The following is a 17,088-nucleotide window of genomic DNA, read 5'->3' as shown; positions in this document are numbered from 1 at the left end:
GGGCAAACAGTCTTGGACAGTATCTGGTCGCTGGTGTTGAGTAACAGTCTTCTTGTCGTTGATATTTGCACCAGTATCCGCTTCCATCATCACGAGGGCTGTTGTTGGACACTGAGAGGACTAATTCGCTGAGAGCAATGAACGTACTGAAACGTGTTGATGCTATCTTACACCAACTGCGTTCTCGGCTCCTCCTGGGTTACATCTCAAATGTTCTCTTCCCTGGTCGTCGACTCGATTGACTACTAGAGGGCATGGAACTAGTCACTTTCGTAGTCCTCGCACATAGAATGACTGTCTTTTCTGATTGTCAAATGAGAGGGGCCAATAAATCCTAGACGGAACAACCTCTCGGATGAATTTGGGCTTTTGAAATCCTTTCCCGACCGCTGCTCATTGTTCTCAAGCAGTCTTAGTACCAACTTCGTCCTTCGTCAGAGGAATCTCCCAAGGCATCATCATGTACTGTAGTCATCGCAGACGGTCCTGACGCGGTTCCCTTCCCAATCGCGAGCCAATTTACATCAGCCGGTCTCGAATCCAGGTCCTAGGAATGCCTCTCTGTGCTTGCAAGCTTGACGTCTGCCAATACCTACAGACGCGGCATCATTAACCTGTGAAAAAGCCGTTAGTCTCGGCCCGCTAGGTCACGACGACGGCGCCCTGAGGGAAACCTCATTCTAGAGTAGATGATGCTGCCCCGCTGCAGGAAACTATCCTACCAGACATTCCCTTGCTTATGGCTTCGGTGTTTCTGGGAAAATCCTAATATGGAAGTGTCAAAGTCCGCTGCATAGAGAATCGGGCACACAGTTGCTTTCCTGCAAAGCCGGTATCCCATTCAAACCAGTTGGTAAAGCGAGCGCAACTGGGGAAACCCCTATGATATAAAAGCTGGCTAGACACTGATAAACTTGTTACCCTTTCCACCATCAATCCAGACGGACTTCTGTCCCGGCAACACCAAGTATCCCCGAGTCGACGCCGGCGTATCCCATTCAACGACAGCCACTCCATCATCACCAATCGTGAACTTTGCAGAAAACTTGCCCAGGCTCGTCGTGAATCCAGCTTCGGCCTCCGAGAGCTCGCTCAACACAGGCTTGAGTTGCCACTCACTTCCACCAGGCTTAGTGACCCGCAGTCCGACAAGATACTCCGTCATAGTCGAAGTAGGACCACTGCTCCATCCGTGGGCATGCGAAATATAAGACGGATCGTTCCTGTACCCTCGATCTCCTCTATATCCCCAGGTTCCATCGACGAGATACCCCTCTACAACGGTAGACTGCGTGCCATTGGGATTGTTCAGGTACCAGCCCCACGCATCCCGGATAAGCTGCAACGCCCGATCAGCTCGTCCCGTCCGGAAATGCGAGGCGATCTCGATGCTGGATATGAATGGCGACACGTTGTTCTTGAGTTCAGGGCAGTGAGGGCCGATCGGGGTCCAGTTCGACTCGAGGTAGTCGGACACATTTTGCGCCTCGTCACTATTTGCGGAGACGACGCCAAAGGCGACTGCCATGCTGTCCGCGTCTTGAGGGTACAGCGACGTGTTGTCGGGACTTTCCTTAAACGCTCCCTTGCTGTCATCCCACAGCTCAGCCATGATGGAAGTTTGCAGCTTGGTCGCGGCACTTGTCCACTCTTTCTGGTAGCTGCTTGCGTTCGTGAGGGTAGGAGACCAGGAGGCGATATCGGCTCCGGTGCGCAGTGCTCGATACAATCTGGTCATTGAGTCAGTACCTCGTCTCTTGAATCAGAGTAACATATTGCCTACAGCATGCTCGCTGAGCTGCGCTCAGTGGAGTATGTCCATCGACCCCAGTCAGCAGCGCCAGTCACGTTCATGATTCCCTTGTCTGTGACTTTACTTCTGCTGAGGTTGATGGCTTTAAGATACTTGGGCCAGATCGAAGTCATGAAATCCGTGTCGCCGGTGTACAAGAAGTAGTTGTAAGTGCCGACTAGTGTCCACAGATGATATGCTGTGGCAGAAGTATCAGCCATATTAGAGACCATTGTGACCGAGTCTCAACTTACTATCGCTATCCTTGGAGAGATACGGGGGACCGGCTTTTGGCAAGGTACCATCGGTAGACTATTGAAAGAGACGTTTAGCAGATTCCAAAACCCCAACATCTCTAGGCAAACTTACCTGATAGTTATAGATCGCCAAGAGCGCATTCTTCGTGCTCTCCATGTCGCCGGTGCTCACAAATGCAGAAGGCACTGCCGTCCCCATATCCCCAATCCAAACCCAGCGATCACGCTTCGCCCCGTCCAAGAGAACGGTTTCTCCAGGCCCAATGTACGCGTCATTCTGCCAGCTCGTACGCCCACTCGACGCAGACACGCGACCAGTCTTGCTCGGCACGGAATTCGTCTGGATAGTATACGCCCCGCTGTACCAGATCTTGTTCAGGAGCTCCTCGCTGGAGTGGAAATAGCCCTGGTAAGCCCTGAGGTCGGACCACGTCGGCTGGAAGCTGACCTCGAGGCTTATGTTGCGGATCTCCAGCGAGACGGTAGATGACGAGTCGGACGGCGTGAGGAATAAGGTCAGGTAACGAAAGCCGCCGCGCAGCTTGGGATCGGGCATCACGTAGGTTCCCGCTGCATCCGAGGTGATGTTGTACGAGAGAGCACCGTCTTGTCCGGCCCCCCCATTCGAGTTGTCTGACTTGCGGCCAATGTAGTTTTTTGCCTCTGCGAAAGCGAGGCCGAGAGTAGCGTTGCTGGACTGGGAGAGCTTGTAGTCAATGGTCACGATGCCACCTACTTCGACGCCAAAGTCAAAGACCAGGCCGTCGATTGAGCTGGTAATATTGACTGGTGTGTTGAAGACGGAGATGTTCGCTCCAGATGGTAAGGATAAGATGGACTTTGGCGTTACGTTTCGAGAGGCAGGAGCATAGTTGTACTGGTCCCAAACTCCTGGAAAAGAGGCAGAGCTTGGCCCGTCGCATGTCGAGTTTCGCCAGCATTCAGCAGAGCAATAACTTGCGAGGAGAGTCGTTGCCACTAAGGCTCGAATGGGCGGCCGTGAGATCAACATGCTGGACAAGACTTTACCGCTCTGACTGTAACGGCGCAGAAGAATGTGAGGCGATCTAGTCAACTCTCAATGACCCGAGCCAGCCGACGCGCCTCGACTTTTATGCCCAAAGTTCTGGGAGAGACCATGTTCACGAAACAAGAAGCCTTGGTGGAATATCTTGACTGCCTTCCTCGTTCTTTGACAGCTGAGCTTCGGCTACCGTCACATCTCTCTGCGCGGAGCAAGCCTACATCAGACGCGCCTTCGGTATAGATTGTCGCGGATGACGCCAATCACAGCAGTCAGCAACCCAGGCATCGATCCAGAAGCGGGAATACATACGCATACCCCGGTCTAGCACTTTACCAGATTGAGGAACGAACTTCACCTCGGTCGTGGGGCTCCCCAACTTCTACCCATGTACCCCGCAATACCTCTCGTTACGGAACTTCACACAAAAGGGCATGTGGGATGGTTTCCTTTGGGCCGATGATGCTGATTTGCGTATAACATGGATTCCGGTCACGATGGGTCTGCAACGCTGTGGTGTGACCTCCACGTGCCCGTCACGGATAGCTCTGGGCGGGCAATTGAAACCGGCTTGTTGTTATCTTCGGTAAGAAACACTCCGAAGGATATCATCAATAGATTCAAGTGGTTTTGACCAACTCTAAACGTCAAAGATTCTGGAAAACGCCTAGCGAGGGTAAAGACCTCGTTGACAGCTTCTAGACGGAACAATCATGAAGGCCCGTGGCACTGGGAGACGGGTCGAGCTAGATTTGTGCGTTTCTGCCATCGCCAAAGGTGGACATGGGAGCAAGGTTTCCGGATACTATCAGGATGATGAGGGATCAGACTCGGGAGCAGAAGCTTGCTGAGCAGAGCCTACGAACTCTGTTTTGAAGAGGAAGGCATTAACTTGATGGAGACCGATCTATCCGTTCCCTCGTCGCCATGTGAGCTGCTCCTTTACTTTAGTGTTGATTGTAGGTATTTCTCAATGAAGACGCTAAATCATTCTCGAATCTCCCATCAATTCCACCTCAACACTTAAGATAGCAACAGAGGCGACAATTTTGGGTTAATCGTAGGGTATCGTGAGCCCAATAAGTCGTACGAAGCTTTGCGGCACGGGTATCACCAGGTCGATTCAGGACAGAAGAGTGCCACGAGGACCAAAATCTCAATCAAACCGTCCTTTTAGGTGTTGATGAGGGCCCGAATAGCCAACTGAACTAAAGACTTTTCAATCTGTGTTCAAACTTTTCAACCTAGCTTTTCCTCGTCACAGATCCAATTACTTCGAGAGACCAGCTTCGAATTTCTGCAACTTTTCCTTCAAGAAATCCCTTGAATACCGCAGTCACAGCTCTATCAGCTTCGAAATACACCTACCCAGTCTGTTAGCTGTAACTTACACAATCCCAGCAAAGTAAGATGGATCATATCAGACGGCTGCTTGTCCGCCACAGCCACCGCTTCAAACAATCTCCCGTAAAAACAACAAAGTCGTCCTCTCCAGACAGCGCTCCGCCAATCCTCGCATCCCCAAACGAGATCCTCTACCAAATCCTTGTCTCCCCCGCACTACACGACGAAATCGTTCTCTCCCACACCTGCAGAGGTCTCCGGTCCCTCACACAAAGAGACTGGACCCTCGCTGTCATCTCCCTCCCTCGCAACGCAAAGCTCGCCTTCTGGACGGGCCTCGCGTACATCAAGCCAAACCAATGGGTCTGCGGTCCCTGCTGCAAACTCCACAGGGTTTGTACACAAGATAACCCTGGGGACAGAAAGTGCAACCGCTTTCGCTGTCATCAGAATGCTTACCACGTCTTCGAAAGGAGTGGATGTTACCTCCGACATATGCACGTACAGCTCGCGCCAAAGTTGACCCGTATGGGAGGGAGAAGTAATAAGAACCAGCAAAAACTCCTCGAGAATACCATGGCGCCGTTCACATCGCGAATGCCCCAACCTAGGGGTATCCACCTCACTTTCATCTCGAGCGGGTGCGCCGTTACGCCCAAGATTGTCGGCGGCAGGTTCCTGGTACACGTGGAGCATGATTTCCGCCATAGCCGCGAGATCGCATTGGTTCGGTCGGGGTTCTTCAGGCGCGTTTGTCCGCACTTGATGATTATGTTGAAGGATCCTAAACAACACTTTGTGTTCGACGACAATGACGTCGATGTCAACGATGGGAGTCGGGGCCAGACCAGAGATGTTAGAGTGTATTTCGGTACCATATACGTCACGGACGGCTGCCTCGTGGCGGTCGACGGGCATGGGTACGAGACGACCGGCCACTGCGAGTGTTGCGTAATAGACAACACGGTTCTAGCTTCATTTGGGGTTGTGACGGTTCACTCGTGGCACGATCTTGGGGCGTATGGATCGCCTGAGAGTGAGGAACGGATGGTGCATGTAATGACGAGTGGGAATACCTATTCAAGGGGTCCTACGGTGTACCATGAGCTTGGGAGTGTGCGGAAGATGTATTTGGAGGAATGATAGGCTTGCTTTAGCGTCTCGAGGCTGTCTGGAGAGACAGTCCAGCCTTTGGGGAAACAAACGTTTCCGTAGTATAACTTCTCCTGTATACGGGCCAAGGGGTCCGGCGGCATAGGTCTACATACAAGCAAAGTCTACCCCAAGCGATTATCAACTCAAGTTCTCAAAGCCACGTCAGAGCTTCTCCTTTCTCTTCTTCCGCTTCTCCATACCAACGAAGTACGCTTCCGCCGTGGCAAGAACCGTCCCATGCTCATCAGTGATCTTCGCCTCGACCAAGAACTTCCTAGGCCCATCCATCCGCTTTAAAACCGCCGTGCAAGCCACCGTCGACATGGTCGGCACCGGCTGTATGTACGTGACGTTCAAGTTCTGCGTGACCTGCGGCAACATGGGCATGAACCCCAGCAACTTGTTGACAAACCCGATCGCGCCCATGCACTCGTCGAAGATGGCCGCGACAGCACCGCCGTGGCACCACTCTTTCTTCAGCGTGCTCAGCCCGTGACTGAGAGTCAGGAAGCAGCGGGCCTTGGTCACGTATAGTTCGTCGAGAGGCCGGTTGTCAGGTGATTGTCCGTCGGCGTCCGGTGGTGGCGAGGGCATGTGGAAGCAGCCGATGAAGAAAGGCACCGTGGCCGCGCTGAAGAGCGTGGAGCCCCAGAACTCAAAGATGCGGTTGTCTGGGTCGAATTCGCGGCTGACGAGGGGTTTGGCAATGATTCCTGGCTCCGAGAGGACTTTGGCGCACCATGGGATCCCTTGGAAATGCGCGATCTGATCGTCCCATGGTTTTGGCATGGTGTAAGAGTGAAGTGATTTTTCAGACGAATATCAAAACTAAGCGAGCCAACTTGAAGTGGTTGCGTGGTGCAGAGGCGACGATCACCTATCTTTCGGTAGCTCCTGTCCTGGAACATGAGGTCTAGTAGGGTCGGGACAATTCCTAAATAGAACAGCTATCCCAACGGTTTGGAACGAGCAGAAGTTACGGAGATTAAGGCAGGTGTAACTGTCCGAAACGTGACGATAAGGTGAGAGACAGTCTGATTAGTGAACTGGAGAGTTTCTTAAAGACCCACGGAAACGCTGGGTTCAAAGGAACTTAGATAAACACTCTAGTGAATCTCTAGCTGTTCAATCGCCAAAAATTGAAGGGAAGCATGTGCCGGTAGAAGCAATCTATAGCATGGAGGGCGCATGGGCTTGGCATAAGTTAGAGTATCAGTAATCATGAAGAGCAGGTCAGCAGGACCCGTAGACAGCTACGGAACTTCTGACTGCCGTTGATGTAGATATACGAGAGTTTTGACGCTGATAGTTCATTGAAAGTAAGATCTTAGCTGAGATAGTGAATATCTTTGCTGCTCCTGGGACATCCGGAATCGCGCCATCTGAGTAGCCAAGGTCGCCATCTTCTAGTCTTGCTACGGGACAACGAACGGCAAAGCTGGCTCATTAGTCCGCGATGTCTCCTGATTGCGGTATCAAATAGCACCTCAGCAACTGACGCCGTGAATCTTGGCAGCCTGCAAGACCTTGAACACCTCAGGAAATCGAGACCTGGTGGTACACTCAAACGGAACGGGGCGTCTATCACCAAAAGTTAGCAATAACACAGACTAGCAAGCATCTAGGGTAATCTTACACAACAACACCGTCATCGACGCATCCATCAACATCTATAGGGACATTGAGCCCGTTGTAACCCACCTTCGGCTCAATCTTCATCGCCCAGAGCACCGTCGCCATGGTAATGAAGAGATCCTCGTTCGCAATCTGGCGCCCGACGCACAACCGACGGCCGAAGCCAAACGTGACGTGGCCCTGATCTTTCTTCTCTGCCGACAGCGGCTTGACTTGTCCTGTCTTGGGATCGAGGAATCTTGCCGGGTTGAAGTGATGGGCGTCCGGGCCGTACGTGCGCGGGTCGCGGTTCATGGCCCAGACGTTCGGGATGAGCAGCGAGCCCTTTGGTATGAAGTGTCCTTCGTACCAAATCTCCTATGGTGAAGAGTCAGACGGTCGAGAGACGTTAGGCGCAAAGGTTGCAACGTACTTCAGAGCTCTGGTGTGGGAGGCCTATTGGATCGACGGGTCGCCATCGAAGTGACTCCTTGACCTGGGAATTCCGAGTGTGAGCAAGGCCATTGAGAAGAACTACTGGAAAGGCGATGGCCCACCATTGCTTGGATGTAAGGTAACTTCCCAGAGTGATGGGCAAAGTTCGGGGCTGTCTCGCGTCCCACCACACGATCCAGCTCCTCCTGAGCGAGCTGCTGCACCTCCGGGTACACGACCATGGCCAGCATCCACCACTCCAGCACGCCCGTGATCGACTTTGCCCCGGCGCTAGAAGTTTCCGTCAGAAGAGTGTCCTCCTCAAAGAGGCTGATATGACACCCCACGGGCGGACTTACATGACGCTCGCCGCGAGCCAGTTGATTTCCGTGTCTGACAGATTGCACCGGCTCTGGTCCTTGACGAAGCTCTTAACGAGGCAGTTACCGCCATCGATACCTCTCTACATGCAGGATTAGCCACCTTTCGATTCGCAAAAAGAATGTGAATCTTCTGTTTCACACTCACAAGTCGGGCCTCTGCAAACCAACTCCCGAAAATAGCAGAATCCGCAGCAAACGAGTCCTCCACCTGTCTCTTCCAAGGCGCAAACCTAGGCCGAGAACATCAGACCACCATACCAGCCGTATCAAGCAATCTTCCAATCTGCCAAAACATACCTAGACGGCACGTGTCTCAACCAAGGAAAAACCTGACTCAGATGCGCACCAGGCAGCGCAGCCTTGGTCAGCCGCACGACAAAGTCCTCGAGCCAAACCAGCTTTAAATCGCTCGTCGACGCAAGAGAATGCGTCCCGTACACCAGATTCATATTCGCCGACGACACCGCGCGGTGTAGATGGGACAACCAGTCCCGCGAGTCCTTGAGCATGTCCGCGGCGAGGAGGGTAGCCTCCTTTTGCTGGACGAGGCGGATGTCTGGGAAGGAGATGTTGCGGAGCGCTGTGTGGGAGGCTTTGCGCATGCGTAACCACCTAAGAAAATAAAAGTGAGTCTTGGAAGTTATTTTCCAGTCCTCGTGAGTATGGGGGGACCTACATGGCATTCTGGCTTTGGAACGGCACGAAGCAGGACCCGGTCATCATGTCGACGACGACGTTTCCGGGCCGGTCTGCTGTGACGGCCGCGCGACGATCCAAGATGTCAAACGAGGTTTTGAGGTCGTTGAGGACGACTACGTCGCTTCCTGCGGCGGTGAAGTGCATGATAGGGCCTGTTTGGACCGTGTTAGTGTCTAGCCAGTGGATGGGACCACGGAGTGAGCATGCCATAAGTCTTCATCCAGCCGCCGAACGTCAACCATGGATCTTTGAGGATGTCGAGGGCATTGCCGAGGAGGGGTAGACCTCTCGGGCCCGGTGGGAGACATCGTCTTGGGCTTCGGATGTATGTGAAGGTGATGAAGAAGACTGAGACTACGACGAGGGCTGTGATGGACCGGTAGGTCCACGAGAGACGTAGGAGAACATTAGCAAACTGCATTCTGGCGGCGACGGCTTCGTTCAACGAGATGGGGTATCACTAATGAAAAGCCGTTGCTCGCTTTTCTCATCGTACTGCTGGTCTCCTTGAATATAGATTATATATCACCAACGAACAAGCCATTGTACTACCTGACTGGGCCGGACTTGCCGGCTTTCGCTCCATCATCGCGAACAGCACGTTATCTTCAGGTTGTCAGTCGTTCCAATAGAACAAACTGCATTGGTTAGAAAGACCTCATCCCTTCTTTCGTTTCCTCCGAGGTCCCTTAGTACTTGTACTTCCTGCGGCTCAAATCCCTCAATTCGATAGTGAGGGTTCAAAAAAGAGTGGTGTCCAAGGATGACGCTAGCCTCTTCAAACTGCATCGTTTGACAAACAATCCCGTAGCTCGCGGCGCAGCAACCAACAGGCGCTGGGAACGAAGCAGGATTGGATACAACCAAGCTACCTACCCACACCCCTCACTACCCCTCCATATCTTCAGCCCCTCGATTGTGTAGCATGCCATTGGTTCAATGCGTTAGATCTCTTTTTGCTACTGGCGATTTCCGGTGCAGAATTACTACCTCGCCAGATCCACGGGTCCAGGCCAGGCGGATGTTAGCTTCGCTGTTGGTTCAACTGGCCTGAGGAAAGTTGCATGATCCCTGCGTTCAAGCCGCAAAGTACTTGTGAGGTGGTTTGGAATCAGGCTGGGGCACTTGGTCATGAGTCCAGCCAGTCTCACATTTTGCAGAAAAGATACAGGCGCAGAGAGCAAACAACCCACAAACCCAGGACTAGCTAGCGCCTCCGCCGCAGCCTTATGTTGAAAACACCCGAATTCTTCAGCTCATAAGCTCCAAGTCCGGATTTACATCTCCGGCCTTCAAAAGGAGTGCTGCGCTGTGAGTGAGAGGGAGATAGACAATGATCACTTGAGTGAGAAGCAATCCTCCCTGCATAGGTTCCTCCTAGCCCTCCCCTCTAATCAGAGCCTCATGGCCAGGACCGGATCAGCCATCGGAATTACCAATGGACGTCTTCTCAAGATCCTGATTCCTACATATAGTTATACGTGTTGCGCACTGGAGGCTGTACGTGGGGTAGTCACCGTAAACGCAGTACAGAGAACGGGCTATCCGTAACCCAGTGAGTCCATCCTTTGCCCGTGACGCATAGCCTCGGTAACCAATCTCAACTACCTCTCCTGAGTACATTGTACGGGGAGCGGCGATTATTTACTTGGAATGGGACACCGTAGCCGCCTGACCATGCTCCGCCGTCGGGGTGTGTCCCTCGGCTTCCGGATCGGCCACCGCTCCACTTCTTAGCCCGGAGTAGAGACCGATCATCTCATGGCCGGTGCTGAGAGATTATCCGACAACAGCCACACGGAGCCTCTTGCAGCAGTCCAAGGAACCCCGTAATCTACTTGGTGGCCCGTCACTCTCCGGTAATAATGCGTGTACGTCGGCGAAAGACTGATTGAACTCTGCCACCCGAACCACGAGAACAAGCCGGCGCGACTCCGCGTCGACCCCGAAAAGTAAACGTATCCAAACCGTATCCCTAACGTAAAACCCCTCAGAGACGGGGGGAAATATCATTAACAGCCCAAACGGAACGTTGAAAAGACTATAAAGGAATCAAAACGAGTCATCGACAACCCAACAAGCCACCCCAAGGCTGTCGTTCCCCCTCCCCGAAGAACTCAATTCTCGCCCTACCTAACCCTTTCTCGGCAATCAACCTTTTATCTCTCAAAGAGGGTGTGTACCCAAGAAGGAAGCCAAGGCGAAAGAAGGGGGAAACTTTAGGGAAAGCAAAGAAGACGAGAAAGGAAAAAGGCCAAGATGCCAGTTCACGTCGGTCGTCCCCGAGGCTCAGATGGGCGGCGCTATCCAAACCTTTACCTTCATCTCGGGACCTTTTCAACAACTTTAGTTCTGTAAATCAGCTGCTTCAAAGATGAGGCGAAACTTCCCAATATCGGCCTTTCTGCAACTCCGCGTGTACCTCGCAAAAACACTGCGGCAGGACAAGCCCCCTCCTCGGCATCGATCCGCAAAAGTGACGGCTCTTTTTTTTTTTTTTTTGATGCGCAAGTTATACGCTTCCTGACGGGGGAAATGACGGACTTTTCATATTGAGCGGCTTGCCGAGAAGGGGCGGGGAAGTTGTGGCGATTCAGGCTAAAACTACGACGAAGGTTCAGTACCTGCATCGTCACGGGCAAGAAGTAAAACTCTGAGAAGAAACGGTTTAAAAACAGAAGTAAAGTAGAAACATTGAGAGAAAAGAAGAAGGGAGATGAACCCGGAATATGGACAATGGTCACAGAAAAAAAAAAAAAAACCTCTGCTGGACAGTCTCCGAAATACCCAATATTTGCCCAGAGAAAGTTTGGCGACTCGGAGAGCTAGGAGATTCGGGGGGGCACGCTCATTCAGTGGCACACTTGCGAAAACTGGCGATAGAGGACTCGCAGAAGCAGACCCGAGAAAAGCCTATAACGTGAGAAGAAACGGTTAAAACGGCCTCGCAGGAACAGACGGGAATAGGGAAGGGGAAAGAGAAGATGAAGGTAAACTCAAGTCAACTCAATTCAGGCACAAATGCGAAAGAAAGTCAAGAGTCATGGAAATAAACCTTCAACTCTCACCCCCGAGTCGCCGACTCGCCGACTCAACTCCATCAAGACCATCTTGCGCGCGCGCGTGTGTGTGTGTGTGTGAGAGAGGGGTAAATGCGAACCGAGAAAGAAAGGGGAAACCTCAAGATAAGAATAAGCGTCAATTAATCTCTCTCTTCGCTCTTTCCCTTCCGAAACGTTAAAAAGAAATCTCCTAATTAACTGGCCCCCAGCGGCTCCCCCTCACAAGTCGCAACACGCAAAAAGGTGCCATCCCAACCCCCATGACACATTCCAGATTCTAGTCTCGACTCGTGACATCACAAGACTAGGACTCTAATCACAGTCCCCTGTAAATATAACTCTGTCCATTAAGACTATTATACGGTACCGCAGAGCCCCCCTCCGTCGCAGCATCCCTCCCATCCGTCCCAACTCCGGCTCCAAAAGCAGAGAAAGAATGGAGATGAAACACGTCTCAACTCTTTTTCACCCTATTTTTTGACCCCTCTCAAGACCTGCCAAGTCGAACGCCAGTCTCCAACCCACTCACACTACACCACTACACAATAGCACACAATGCTGGAGGATTCAGCTTAGTCATGTACAAAGGCTCACCAAGAGCAACCAAATACCACCAAAAAGATTCCCCAACCAAGTAGACCCCCCCCCCCCCCCAAACCTCTTACCAGGCACCACCCCGGTGCATAACACGGCCCCCGGCCGAGACATGTGCCCCCCATCATCGCGACACGCAGATCAGACGCCGCAGCTTGGACCACCGCTCGGCACCGCGCACCACTCACTTACAAGCTCAACATCAGAGAGCCGGTATACCTCCTGCCACCCCGACTTTCCGTGAGATGGGGTGACATCGTGACTTGACATCTGTTCAAGTCAGATTGCCAGTTCATCATGGAGTTCCTGAATAGTTAGTGAAAGAAATGTCACAACATATCAGCGCGTGAGAACCAAGAAACAAGCAAAAATAATCCAAAAAACTGTGTGCACTCTACTGGAATTGTGTCTTCCATTTCTTTCCAAGCCATGCTGCGTATCCTGTCAACGGAAAAACAACTCCCTCTAAATGTACAGAAAGATCGGATCGTAAGATTTTGTGTCATGGTGATGAGGTGATGAGATATGGTGAGAGACAAAGGTGTCGGGAGGGGGACATTAGAACAATAATATAGAGGGGGAGGGGTTTGCCAGTTGTCGTTGATGTGTGTGTGGTATCGAAGCACGGGGAGCGCTGGTTTTCATCAAACAAAAGAAAAACCATCCACGCCAACCTGCTCATCTAATAACCTTCTGCCAGTTCGTGTAGAATATAACAACCCAAGAAATTAAAAACAGAAAAACACCAGAACACTTTTTGGCGACCCGGGTGAACCCAAAAGCATGGAGACTTGTCGTTGTATATGATGTCAAAAGGCCCGTATTGTCGTAGTAGCGCGCGCGTGCGTATCCCAATAATCCCTCGGTTGTTGTCCTTGTCGTCGAAAGGCATTCGATTATGAGAGCTCCTGGATGCAGGTCTGCACCTGGGCATCACAGTCGGCCGTGGTAACCCCGTTCAACTTTCCACCATTGAAAGCATTGAAACAGGCATTCCGTTGAACATCGCAAGCACGCTGCGCCGCATTGGCCTTGGAAACGAACGAGTTGCCGTTGACGGAGAATGGTCGGCTGCTATCGCCAGAGTCCGAGACCGCCGGGGCCGCGATTCCGCCGATAGCGTTCGACGTCGCGCCTCCCTTTCCAGATCCAGAAGAAGTGTTACCGTTGCCGTTCTGTCCGGATCCATTGCTGTTGGCGTTGCCATTGTTGGAGGCGCCCCCGCCTTGGGTGGGCGTTGGCGTCGCTGCCGTCGGGTCTACCGAAGGAGTCGCCGTCGCGTTCTTCGAATTACTGGCGGCGTCCCCGTCCTGGCCGGAGCTGTTAGCATTTGGAGTTTCCTGTGTGTTTCCGGTCTGGGATTGTGTTGTGGCCTGTCCAGGGGGTGCGCTTCCAGGGAATTGAGGAAATTGGCCTGGGAATTGGCCTGGGAACTGAGTGTTGGGAAATCCTTGAGGGGGGTTCTGAGGTGTTGCTTGAGCATTACCTTGACCAGCGCCTCGTCCAGCACCGCCACGTCCGGCACCGGCACCGCCTGCTGCAGCGCCGGCGCCTTGTCTGCCGCCGGCTTGCTTACCTCCACGGGCAGCTCCGCCCTGGTTGTCTTGTATCTGTTAGTACCTTACTATGCTCGATGTCTCCTGATGGACTTACTCTGCTGGCCTCCATTGTTGGCAGCGTTGCCTCCGTTGGCGGCGTTGTTGTTGTTGTTGTTACCACCGCCGTTGTTGTTGCCGCCGCCACCGTTTCCACCAACGGTGAACTTGTTGCAGTCATCCTGGGCACCACGCTGGGCAACGGGCATCAGAACGGGCTGATGGTTGGAAGCACTGGACATGGTGCAAACACGGTAGTTTCCGGCGGGGAGACCTCCAGTGACGGTGGCCTTCAGGTTGCCGTTGCCATCGCCGGCATCGTTGATACCCTTGAAGAAGACGAACTTGGAAGCATCCAGGGGAGTGGCGGGCGTCAGAGAGTTACCCATATCCTGAACAGTGACGTGAACGTGACCAATAATGGTACCGCCGCCGCTGAGATCCTGGGGAGCAGAGTAGTAGGTGGACTGGGCGTCAGTGAAGGAGCCGGCTTGCAGGTTGTTGACCTTGAGCTCGACATCGAAGTCCTGGTTGGCCTGGATGTTGCCGTTGTGAGGGGGGTTGTTGATGACGGTAGAGACCATCTTGGTCTGGGCGGGGATCTTGCCCATGGGGATACCGTTGCAAGAACCGCCAGTCTTCTGTTCACCATCGGTGAGGGTAGAACCGGAGCAAATGTTGATGAAGTTGGCATTGTCGCTGCAAGGCAGCTTAGTTAGCGTGTTTCCAGGAGGTTGTCTGTGTGTGTGTCTACTCACGTTTTCGAGTTGGCTTGTTGCGCGTTGGGCTGTCCGGCCTGCTGCGAACCCTTTTGCACCGCGTTCGTTTGCAAACACAGAGCTCCGTTGTTACCGGCGTTGGCATTTCCACCCTGGTTTGCGTTTCCGCCCGCGTTTCCGCCCTGTCCACCACGGTTACCACCACGTTGTTGACGCTTAGCGAGGGCGGCGCTCAGAGGTGAGGCATCGAGGAAGGCGACAGAGGCCTCGGCAACGACGGCCATGCCCGCGAGGGCTGTAATGAGCTTTTGAATCTGCATCTTGTTGTGTCTTGTTGATCGTTGGATAAATCCGAGTGAGTTATCGACCGAGTCGCTATCAATAAAATACTATATTGTCGTTCGAAAGGGTTGGTTCCAGACCGAGGAGCGAACAAGAGTAGAGTACGAAAGGAACGGTCACAGACACCTGAATACGTAGCACAAGCTGAAAAGAAATGAATGAATGAATGTGAAGACACACTCCCAGCGTGAGGCAACAGGATGAATGGAAATAAAAGTAAAGGGTGGAAGGCGAAAAGAATGATCGAGACTGAGCGCTGCTGGGGATTAAGAAGGGAAAGGCCGAGACAAATATGCGATCAGTGCCAAGCTTTCAAGTCTTATATGCACAGGGCTGCGGTTGCAGGCTGGTGCCGGTTCGACCAAGGGGTCGTATGAACGGAGACAGGCTCCATGGCGGCTTGGGGAGGAGGAATCGTCTCCACGAGTCCCAAACGCGGCGCAGGGGAGATGGGAGAGGAGGAGAAGGAGGAGACAAGGGCTGACAGGAGCCCGTCTGCAGAATACCTGGCACCTACCCATACACCATACTACTGAGTAGGTATACGGCTCAAACTGTTGGCTGAGGGTGTGAGTGCATGGATGCTGCTTAGCATCTGATCCCCGTGCGGACAATGGCAGGCCCGCTGTGGATGACGAACCAGGGGGTGGGAAAAGGTAATGGGGGTCTGCTCTCTGTGTGTACGGATAGAGTGTGCAGGCGTCCGTGGAGGGATAGAGACTAGGTAGGTAGTATCTGTCTGATGAGATGGTATGCGACAACTAGTTGACAAGGGCAGACGCCTCCAGGCTCCGAGGGTGAGGAGGGTGAGTAGGGATGATGGATCGGGGGGTTGAGTGAGAGACGGGAGGATAGAGATCTGAGCTTTGGCAGGGGTAGTTGAGTTTAGCATGCATGGGACGGGAACGGCGACAAAGATGTTGGTCAGAGGCGTAGTGTATGAAGAGTATCCGTAGTGTGTAGTACGGAGTAGTATGGACGGATAGAACAGGAAGACAAGCTACAGATGAGCAGGGGAGGTCGTTGTCTCCGGTCGGAGAGGGTGGGCATCCTAGACGGACGGTTCCCGACTCTTCAGGATGGCAGGTAACGAAGTTGAGTCGAACAGGGCGGCTCGGGTAACGTCAGTGTGGTGTCTCCGGTCTTTGTGGCAGGTGTCTACCGCAGCAGTATTGGACTGGACCAGTATTGCAGTATTGCAGTATTGGTAGGGGTTAAACATGCGAGGCAAGAAAAGGTTGTTGGTAGCTTCCAGGTTGGTGAGGATGGCCCCCGTCCGGTCGTGGCTTGTACCGTCGCGAGGTCTGGGAAGGTCTGATGCGGCTCCTGTCGTCGCAGAATGGGGTCATGGAGTCCCCACACTGCCCCGGCGCGGCTTAGCGAACCAATAGCGGGGTCTGCTGTCCGGCACATCAGGCAAATGGCGTTTCGCCCGAGGCGTCGATGAAGCGAAACGAGACACTGGACGACTTTTTTGTGTCCTTGCCGTCTCTTAAGCGCGGTACATGACGGAGTACTTCGTCGCCGTATGTGTCCCACGTATCGTGACCGTGTACCTTACTAAGGTGAGGCCGTCACCAGTGAAGCAGCAGCAGCCTCTTTCCACAACCACCCGCCAATGCTTGCCCGCTGGCTATCTGAGCGAAGCCTCCTCCGTCCTAATCTCCCTAGAGCACTAGCAAGACAGGCACATCGCTCCTCGATGCCTGCACCGTTCTCCAGCTGGCAGATTTGTGACCGTCAGGACAAGCATATATCCGTATCCCTACAGACGGTCGACGGTGGACCAATATGTGCGAGCCGCATCCCCGTCGAGACGAATGGCACACTGGAGTCCTGGACTACGTATGGAACTGAATTTGGCTCATGGGCCATGAGTCGTCATGGGTTTAGCTCCTCATGCTAAGCCTTTGGAGATCGGCCATGATTTGCCTCCGGACGCTGGCTTTCCTGAGAAGCCTGGCACGCCTGTATTAATGCCAAGTCTGGCCACGCAGAGGCGTTGCTGACAGCGCGCACACGCACACAACATGGTGATGTTCGGGATGGGGGGTTTTTGATTGACGTTACCGC

General features: G+C 53.1%; 5 protein-coding genes across 5 annotated transcripts; 1 reads left to right on the top strand and 4 right to left on the bottom strand.

Moving 5' to 3' along the window:
- Positions 1-821: 821 nt before the first annotated feature.
- On the bottom strand, positions 822-3,332 carry BDP55DRAFT_672226 (alpha-rhamnosidase). Its single transcript, XM_060575520.1, has 4 exons — positions 2,162-3,332; positions 2,047-2,104; positions 1,784-1,991; positions 822-1,730 (listed from the first exon to the last, which is right to left on the bottom strand). The coding sequence occupies exons 1-4, from the start codon at positions 3,059-3,061 to the stop codon at positions 899-901; spliced, it is 1,998 nt and encodes a 665-aa protein (XP_060426669.1). The 5' UTR covers positions 3,062-3,332; the 3' UTR covers positions 822-898.
- Positions 3,333-4,483: 1,151 nt separating this feature from the next.
- Positions 4,484-5,451, top strand: BDP55DRAFT_731171 (uncharacterized protein; the record flags this gene model as incomplete). The annotated part of the gene is made up of 2 exons (XM_060579781.1): positions 4,484-5,337; positions 5,391-5,451. The coding sequence occupies 2 exons, from the start codon at positions 4,484-4,486 to the stop codon at positions 5,449-5,451; spliced, it is 915 nt and encodes a 304-aa protein (XP_060426668.1).
- A 42-nt stretch (positions 5,452-5,493) lies between these two features.
- BDP55DRAFT_672222 (thioesterase superfamily protein) lies at positions 5,494-6,694 on the bottom strand. The gene has a single exon (XM_060575519.1). The coding sequence runs from the start codon at positions 6,359-6,361 to the stop codon at positions 5,735-5,737; it is 627 nt and encodes a 208-aa protein (XP_060426667.1). The 5' UTR covers positions 6,362-6,694; the 3' UTR covers positions 5,494-5,734.
- Positions 6,695-6,927: 233 nt separating this feature from the next.
- On the bottom strand, positions 6,928-9,454 carry BDP55DRAFT_242945 (cytochrome P450). Its single transcript, XM_060566226.1, has 9 exons — positions 8,911-9,454; positions 8,681-8,855; positions 8,302-8,616; positions 8,150-8,234; positions 7,981-8,084; positions 7,744-7,912; positions 7,620-7,682; positions 7,209-7,564; positions 6,928-7,153 (listed from the first exon to the last, which is right to left on the bottom strand). The coding sequence occupies exons 1-9, from the start codon at positions 9,122-9,124 to the stop codon at positions 7,060-7,062; spliced, it is 1,575 nt and encodes a 524-aa protein (XP_060426666.1). The 5' UTR covers positions 9,125-9,454; the 3' UTR covers positions 6,928-7,059.
- A 3,694-nt stretch (positions 9,455-13,148) lies between these two features.
- BDP55DRAFT_242913 (uncharacterized protein) lies at positions 13,149-15,150 on the bottom strand. Its single transcript, XM_060566225.1, has 3 exons — positions 14,713-15,150; positions 14,013-14,653; positions 13,149-13,962 (listed from the first exon to the last, which is right to left on the bottom strand). The coding sequence occupies exons 1-3, from the start codon at positions 14,991-14,993 to the stop codon at positions 13,256-13,258; spliced, it is 1,629 nt and encodes a 542-aa protein (XP_060426665.1). The 5' UTR covers positions 14,994-15,150; the 3' UTR covers positions 13,149-13,255.
- Between the last annotated feature and the right edge of the window lie 1,938 nt (positions 15,151-17,088).

This window comes from Colletotrichum godetiae (genome assembly GCF_030913485.1).
Source record: "Colletotrichum godetiae strain CBS 193.32 chromosome Unknown BDP55scaffold_36, whole genome shotgun sequence".
Taxonomy (NCBI): Eukaryota; Fungi; Ascomycota; class Sordariomycetes; order Glomerellales; family Glomerellaceae; genus Colletotrichum; species Colletotrichum godetiae.
This window is presented reverse-complemented; position numbering and strand designations above follow the sequence as displayed.

Excerpts from the sequence above, each read along its gene's own strand:
- BDP55DRAFT_672226 (XM_060575520.1), bottom strand. The coding sequence starts at position 3,061 with ATGTTGATCTCACGGCCGCCCATTCGAGCCTTAGTGGCAACGACTCTC. Across the intron at positions 2,105-2,161 it reads TGGCGATCTATAACTATCAG|TCTACCGATGGTACCTTGCC; the intron begins GTAAGTTTGCCT and ends CTCTTTCAATAG. Across the intron at positions 1,992-2,046 it reads TCTCTCCAAGGATAGCGATA|CATATCATCTGTGGACACTA; the intron begins GTAAGTTGAGAC and ends CTTCTGCCACAG.
- BDP55DRAFT_672222 (XM_060575519.1), bottom strand. The coding sequence starts at position 6,361 with ATGCCAAAACCATGGGACGATCAGATCGCGCATTTCCAAGGGATCCCA.
- BDP55DRAFT_242945 (XM_060566226.1), bottom strand. The coding sequence starts at position 9,124 with ATGCAGTTTGCTAATGTTCTCCTACGTCTCTCGTGGACCTACCGGTCC. Across the intron at positions 8,235-8,301 it reads TTGAGACACGTGCCGTCTAG|GTTTGCGCCTTGGAAGAGAC; the intron begins GTATGTTTTGGC and ends TTCTCGGCCTAG. Across the intron at positions 7,565-7,619 it reads TCCCACACCAGAGCTCTGAA|GAGATTTGGTACGAAGGACA; the intron begins GTACGTTGCAAC and ends TCTTCACCATAG.
- BDP55DRAFT_242913 (XM_060566225.1), bottom strand. The coding sequence starts at position 14,993 with ATGCAGATTCAAAAGCTCATTACAGCCCTCGCGGGCATGGCCGTCGTT. Across the intron at positions 14,654-14,712 it reads CAACAAGCCAACTCGAAAAC|CGACAATGCCAACTTCATCA; the intron begins GTGAGTAGACAC and ends GCTGCCTTGCAG. Across the intron at positions 13,963-14,012 it reads CAACAATGGAGGCCAGCAGA|ACAACCAGGGCGGAGCTGCC; the intron begins GTAAGTCCATCA and ends AACAGATACAAG.